This window comes from Alosa sapidissima, chromosome 19 (genome assembly GCF_018492685.1).
Source record: "Alosa sapidissima isolate fAloSap1 chromosome 19, fAloSap1.pri, whole genome shotgun sequence".
In the NCBI taxonomy this organism is placed as follows: Eukaryota; Metazoa; Chordata; class Actinopteri; order Clupeiformes; family Clupeidae; genus Alosa; species Alosa sapidissima.
In genome coordinates, this window is record NC_055975.1 from 17,613,928 (window position 1) to 17,622,083 (window position 8,156).

The window sequence follows — 8,156 nt, forward strand, 5'->3', positions numbered from 1 at the left end:
GAACGCACCCACAATTTGACCTGAACGAAAACGAATAGAGGAGGCTCTTGTATGCAGCCGCCTACCTGTGTCTCATTAAACTGACCTTCATCGTGCGCAAGGAGTGCCGAATTAGTGAAGCGACTTGTATGGACTTCATTTGTATTTAAGCGAAGGTAAACATGAGTAAACCTAACACCTCCAAACTTAAGAAACTTTTTATGAAATCAAAGTCAACGGAAAAGGAAAACCACATTGAGGAGAAACATGTCCAGGTGCCGCGAAGTGAGATCTCCAGTCCCGGCGCGAAGTCAGCGACCCTACCGACGAGTCCGTTGGGTGTCGGGAGCGCAGCGAATGATGTCTTCTCCTCACCTACGAGTCCTGTGAAGAAGCGATTTGGGTCGCTGCGAATTCGGAGATCAAAATCAAAGGGACTCAGCAGCGGTTCTATGGTCAGCGACACGGACTCTATGAATTGCTCGTAAGTTATATGATGCTGCATGTTTCCCTTTTTGGAGTTGTTCGACTTCCCACGCAACTATAGACTTGCATACAATTAATGAGTGGCAGTAGTTGTGTTCCTCACATAGCCTATCCCAATCAGTCCAACAGCATGCATGACGCCTTACAGACCACAATGTTTTGGTGGACGAACTTTCTCACAAAAAGTTAGATGTAGACTGGTATTGTGTTTGGTACTCTTCCGAGGTAATAAACAATTCCAGATTTTCCGCAAAGGTTCTTTGTACTTCAACAAGAAACCCGGTTCTTGTTGCGCACGTACAAGGAAGCCACATGAGCCTGAGCCTGCAAAGTGTACAGTCTGCGGAGAAGGCACCATAAGCAAGGGTGGAGGCTAAACGCAAGTAAACACAGTTTATCCACTTAAAATTCAGAAATAGAGTGGAAAAAAATAAACACTTCTTATTAGAGTTTATCCACCTCTCAAAAGAGTTTATTCACCTTATTGCAACTTTTAACATTCAAAGATCACACCGTAGGCCTATTATCCAATACATATAATCACATTCACAATATGTACACTCACCAACACTCTGGGAACCATTTAATACCACTGGTGTTGTTATAAACATTGGACAATAACCTCCACCATCATCAAACATGTTCTGAATGCCTTTTTAAAAAATCCGATACCGCATGGCGCAGTCCACCTTACCGAGATCACAGAATGAATAGTTTACCCACTACACCTCTTATTTTACCACTACATCCCTAACCATAAGGAATAGTGTACTCAGACATAAACACTTGCATCGCAGCCATTGTGAGGATGAGACAGCAGTGAACTGAAAGCAGGGCATCTCTACCAGTCTGCCACTTACAGCTACTACTATTCAGATCGTTCAGGTTGTTTCCTTCTAAAGAGATAAGATACACTGCAGCCTATATGCATGGTGTTGAATACACAAATAAAAAAAATAGATTTGGACAATAGAGGCACCCAAAGAGGATTTTATTGTACTGCCATAACCCTTGTTGAAGTTCACCCAAATGCTTTCACCTCACCAATGCCAATATTTTCTGTCAAAAAATAATGACCATCTACCACCTCTAGCAGTCAAATGTCCTTCAGCAAATACCTTACTCACCTAGTTTTCATTCTCAAAATTGTTTTTAACCAGTTTGTTTGCTTGGCCAACTCAGGGTTCAATAGGGCTCTAGTTGGCTTGGCTTCTAACACTGCCTGTTAGAGTAAATAAAGTTTTTAGGCTGACATTCAGCAGATAGGGGCTTGTGTCCATATCAGATAATGTGATCAGTTCCTTTGTGATAAGGAAGTATGCAATGGTCATTCAACAATTAATTTGATATTTTTTCTGAAGTGTCTGCTGATGATTATGGATAGAGTAATTATTCATTAGGAAATCATAAACAAGTCAACAGGGACTTTTCAAATCAAACAATAGATGCACAGTATTAGTGGTTAATTCTTCGATGTAAAAAGCAGTATGATACGTTCACAGTTGAAATGATCTAAAAGTATTTTATGGGCCATTTTTAAAAGCGTACAGCTTTAAGTCGGTTTTATCATCCTGTACATGTGGTTACTTGTTTGGTGGAATGGGATAATTATTGATTTTTTCATCACAAATAACTGACAGTTATCTATTAGACCGGTCAACCTTATGCACTAGTGTAGCTGTAAACCACATTTCTGTTTCCTCCAGGCTTGTTCTACTCAAGGTTTAAAGTTCTCAGGTGGGCCATGCAGGCCCTTCAAGATTTAAAGATCATTGCGTATATTTATTCACATCTATTTACATTTTATTTATCCAAAGTGACTTATATCAATTATATTGCAAGGGTCATTGTCCCCAGAGCAACTCAGAGTTAAGTGCTTTGCTTAAGGGCACAATGGTGGAAAAAACAATAATTGAACCCACAGGTTCTGGGCACTGCATGCTAGCCCAGATCCTTAACCACTACACTACCACTGCCCCCTTATATATGCTATATTAAAGGTGCTCTAAGCGATGCCATGCGTTTTTTAGGCTAAAACATTTTATGTCACTTACTGCAAACATCACCTAACCAACCGCTGTGGACATCTCTGTCTCTCTGTGGACAGCCCAGACTCCAAAAACGGCAACAAAAACAACCTGGGCAAACCTAGCCCATAAAAACATAACGGTAACATTTTGTAATAACTACACACAATTCATAATTTAGTAAGCCTTTGTTACTTATTAGTTAATGGTTTGTTTATCATTAGTAATTTCTAATTTATCATCAGTAAAGCATTTGTTCACACAGTTATAAATAGTTTGTTCATGGTAAATAAGCCTATATCTAAAATATGTTTATACATTATTGTTAATACTTAATAAATTATGCAATAATATGTTTTTGATTAAGTAATATTTCCATTATTTAACAGTTGTTACATACACATGTACTAATGATTAGTTAGTGTGAGGATACATATTTTATAAACCACTTCCTAATACTATAATTCATAATGCCTTTGATCTGATCGGACAGTGGAGAGTGTGACAAGAAGTGGGAGAGAAAGCTGTGATGGGATTGAGAAATGGGCACGTGGACCCAATATGGTACGGGCGCTGTAACCAGTTGCACCACAGCGCCCTCTCAATTAGTCACATCTTAGCAAGGGTGTTTGTCTCTGTGTGAACCCCAGCTTCAGGACAACCTGAACGAATGGGAATGATACGGTTTGACAATCATCCGCTGTATCTCCACTGAATTCCCACCACCATGACACAGTAGTGACAAATGCAAAGTCATAAACAGGCTGATGGGTTGTGAAAGTGTGGATTTGTCACTGCCTGCAGTCACAGCCTGCAGGCCCATGGCTGATAAGGCATACCAGTGGGGTCTCTGAAGACTACAGGTTGGTGCACCTGTTGCTTAGTTTCAGTGAAAAGAGATTAGTGATGCACAGTGCTCACCTGGAAGACTGGAATCGCCCACTGACAAAGTGACTTGCAGTTTTTATTTTTCAGTATGTTAATTGAGTTGTATAAAACAAAGTTGCTTTGCAAAATGGAGACCGGGTAAGTGCATAAAGCTTGTGCGACTTATGGTTGCGGCAACATGCCGAGGCCTGTTTTATATCCTGATGGGTAGAGTACAAGTGGTTGCAATGCACTATGGTTTATAGTCACAGTCGCTGTGGTATGGTTTGTTTTAAGGATACATATCCGCCTAACATTTGCTTTGTTGACTGGTATTGGCTAATTGACAAATTATATGACATTTACCGATGGCAGCGGCTGATGTTTATCTGTTATGTTGCATCAATTCTGCTCCAGCTAAATGTTGTGTAATGCATGGGCTGGCATACAGAGACAGTGCTTTGATGGGCCAAAAGACTTGGAAATGGTTCAGTTGATGATGAATATGTGTGTTTCCCTGCCACTAAAAGGTATAATTAACAACAAAAATGAAGTAAACAAACAAAAAAAGTATAGGTTATTGGCCAAAATTGTTACAATCGTCATTGGCCAAAATTGCTATCAGTATCAGCCCAGAATTTCACAATCGGTGCATCGGTTTGTTTGTTTGTCATTTATATGGATAAGGTTCGTCGTCCCATCCACAACCTTTCTCTCTCCCAGCCCACTCTCTCCTTCTTATTTTGCCCTCTCACCTGTGTTGGTTTACCTTTGATGTACAGTAGGCTACCAAACATGTGGGTATATATTATATATATATGCATAGCTCACTGCTATGCATACACACAAACACACACACAAAAATTAAAACTGTAACAAGTTGACAAACAGCATAGTTTTGACTGATAATTGTATACCAAATTAAAGTAATATCTACAGATAAGATACACAGTGACACTGCACTATGTACAATAACGTCATAAAACAGGAAATCAAATAAAGAGATCAACTCTAAGTTCATGAAGATGAAGAGGTTGTGAAATGAAAAGGAAGTCTCACACTGTCTCTCACTCTCACTCTGGGATTTGTCTTGTCATGGCATGTTTTGTTGCATCCAAGTTAAGAAGGTCAGATTGTACATGTGTAAACATTGACAAGTCTAGCATGGATGCTCTGGTAGGAAGTGGTTTTCAAGAGATCTGCCTGTATATTCTAACCTAAGAATGTCCTGATTATTTTTCATTAGTAAATGTCATGAAAATCTGATCTTTGTTTTGACCATCCATGAAATGTGATACTGAACAGGATAAAAGGAGCATTTGCCACAAATCTCACCCCCATCTTGAATATCAAAAACACAGTCATGCATGTCTTAATGAATGTCTTTTGAATGGAGCGTTGGCATCAGCATGACATTGATTGAGGTTTGAATCATATTATGTGAGTGTACATATGAGTGTACATATCTTATCACTGCAGCTAAAAGTCAGTGTGTGTGTGTGAATGTGTGGTGTGTGTGTGTGTGTGTGTGTGGGGGAGAGATAGTGTCGGAGCAGCCCTGCCTGCAGCTGACCCCACCTCTGCTTATATCAACCTAATTGCCTTTCTCACAGCTGGGAGGCAGCTATGCTGCTGAAGTCAAACGCTGTTGGGCTGGTTCTGTGGTATGCATGGCAAGGCCTCCTTCCCGCGTCACTTGACTGTGTGTTATGACAGTTCAAACTGTTGCTTTGAACAGGTTTGTCTTAGTTAGTTATGGCAAAGCTGAAAAGCTAGCCTTAAATGTCTTTTGAGTGGACTGTTAATCCACTAGTCTGTCGACAGGAACAAAAGCTGTTTGCTTGGTACGTCGCGGAGTAACACACCTTAATGGCCAATGGCTAAGCATGGTTCTACTGATAATATCATTTCAGCAACCGTTCACTGCTGAGGTAAACTTTACAGCAGGGGACGAGAATTCAATTATCATTTATACCACAAACATTAGTCTTCAAAGTATAATCTAGCATCAGATTAAGAGTTTATAAAATGACAATAAAGCAGTCCTCTCCACCTGCTCCTTTACTTGCTCTCAGTAATGGTGACTAACTCAGTATGCAGTGTTTATAATAAGGTGGTTAAGCTGCAATCCTCACTAAACCATACCAGAATGGGCCACCACATCAAACTACATGCCGTCTGTTAAAGGCATACTCTGGGATGTCTGGGCTTCTCAGGCACTTCATTGCCTGATGGGTTGATAACAGCATACCTCACATGTATAAACAATTATTATCCAATGATACATACGTGACTTGATGCCTTGTTAGTCATAGAATGACTGTACAGCTGATTCACAAAAAAATATTTGTTTTGTAATAAATTTGATGACGATAGTAATGTTGGCGATGCTGATGAAAATAATATTAGCAGGGACAACTGCTGTAGCAGATTTTCACTACCAGGCTGGCAAGTGATGTCATGTTGACATTATAATGGAGATTATGTCTTTAAACTGTTCGTTGGTGATGAAGATTAGCGATAATAGAGTGTTCAGCATCTTGCCCTTTTAAAATGTCAAAACATAATCTGGCTGGCACACATCTACATAGTCAGCCAATGCACTTATCCAAATTTAATTATACTTTTGAGCTTGAGAATGTAATGAATAAAATACTTTCACATTCAAACAGCCCTATAGATTGTATCCGATCAGTACAAGTACAAAACAGAAATACAGGTACAAAATCCTCCCTGTATCTATCAAGTAGGGTTATAAATGTGAATCACATATGACCTGTTCCTGTAAGGAAATTTAGGTTAAGATTAAGTTTAATTGATAACTTGATTACAGTAATTGATAAATATCTAATATAACTTATATTATGTTTGACGTTGTAAAATACTTATTCTGAACACACTGTGTGTGTGTGTATGTGTGTGTGTGTGTGTGTGTGCGCTGCTTGTGTGCTGCTTGAGGTGTAGATTACAATTAGAAATATTTGACTGTGAATGAGGCATCACTTCAGAAATCCCTGCCTTGCGACCGCCTGAGGAGCAGGGTGTGGAACGTGGGGGTGGGTGTTAAGGAGGGAGGGAACGAGGCTGTTGTTTATCACTCCACTCATGAACCTGCCAGAAGATTCTATATACCTTTTATTTGCTGACTCCGTACCACTTACACTTTCGATTTTTACTGTTTATCTAATGCCAAGGTCATGACCCTGCCTGTTGGCCTATTTTACCCACCTATGCTTTTATGTATCCCTATCCCTATCTTTTTTCCACTATTTACTGTGCAGTATACTGTATATCAGGCCTGCTTGTGTGTGGATAACTTATCTGTCTGTCTACCACTCTTTCTCTCTCTTGTTACTGTCTGTTTGCTTTAAAAAAGTAATTAGTTATAGTTACTCACTACTTGTAAAGTAACTGAGTTAGTAACTGAATTACTCTATGATAAGAGTAACTCGTTACCAGGGAAAGTAACTATTTGCGTTACTGTTACAAAAAAAAGTTGCTATATGTCAAAGAATTTGGATTTTTTGAGCAGTTTTGAGCAGCCAGTTGAAATTAGTAGAACAGACAGGTGTTTGTAGGCTACATAACTTTTGATATTTATTAGATAGATAGATAGATAGATAGATAGATAGATAGATAGATAGATACTTTATTGATCCCCAAGGGGAAATTCAAGATATTGCACAGACCGATTGACTTCAGCCTGTGTCATAGGTTTTTGTTGTGAAGCAGAAAGATCTAGCTTTTGCTGCTTGGAGGACTTTGCTCCGAGTCCTTCTTTGCTAGTGGATGGCGAGCTATCATCTGTGGTGGAGGTATCGGTGTTTTTTTGGCCACTATAGCTTTAGATACATGTGTGAGATGCTTCATTAAATTAGCTTACAACGAATGTCGACAAAGTCTTCGCTCCTGGACATAATGTACACATTACATGCACATTCTTGCCTTGATGAATTTGAAATAGTGCTTATATTTCCACCTTAAAGGTGCCATGTGTAAGAATTGAGGTAAAAATATCCAAAAAATGAGCTACACGCATCAAAAGAATGAGAAGAAATAAGGGCGATGATGTCATTTAAAAAATGACAAGGTATAGTGCTGCAGATATATCAACCTGAATTACCATGCTAAATTACTAGCCACAGCCCGACAGGTGTCATAATACCAGTTTCGGCCATGGGAGGCAGTATGCGGGCAACATAACCGCCAGCCAAACTGCAAGACACGTTTCCCGGTTGTTACTCTAGGGTAGACCATCTTACTTTCTGGAGGTATACTGCCCCCATTTTTTATGAAATGTGGAGTATGAAATACTTTTTCGACAGACATTACACATGGCACCTTTAAAAATGCCAACTTTTCGGATTGCTCCTGACCTCTGCTATCGTAGAATCTCTATTTTAGCTGTTGCGTGTGTGTGTGTGTGTGGCACGTGTGCTGGCAAGTGTGTAAAAACACTGGCTCTGATTGGCTATCATGAAACATGACTCTGCCTTAGCCAATCATAATCGCTTACGTCGTTATTAACCCACCTCCTCACTAGCTGTGAGCCAGGGTGCGTTCGGATTAGTTTATTCAATCAATGCATAGTAACGCACCGCATTTAACGTCCAGTAACGTTAACGGCATTGTAATGACGGGAAAAGTAATTAGTTAGATTACCCCGTTACTGAAAAAATAACGTTGTTACCATAGACTGTAAAAAATATGGACAAAGCGCCTGTGACGTCACCTATAGATTTTCTGAAGAACGGTGTCACTCCCCGATGTGAGTCGCTACCCGATGTGAGTCACGCA

At 39.7% G+C, this 8,156-nt stretch overlaps 1 protein-coding gene across 2 annotated transcripts in view; it reads left to right on the forward strand.

Annotated features, from left to right (window-relative positions):
* Window positions 1-18: 18 nt before the first annotated feature.
* crybg1a (crystallin beta-gamma domain containing 1a) overlaps window positions 19-8,156 on the forward strand; it is a 56,417-nt gene continuing 48,279 nt past the window's right edge. The window contains exon 1 of one of the 2 annotated variants that reach the window (XM_042071743.1): window positions 19-463. In XM_042071743.1, coding sequence (XP_041927677.1) covers window positions 162-463 — 302 coding nt within the window. In that variant the 5' untranslated portion in view covers window positions 19-161. The remainder of the gene's footprint in view (window positions 464-8,156) is intronic. The other variant, XM_042071742.1, reaches the window with a different exon arrangement.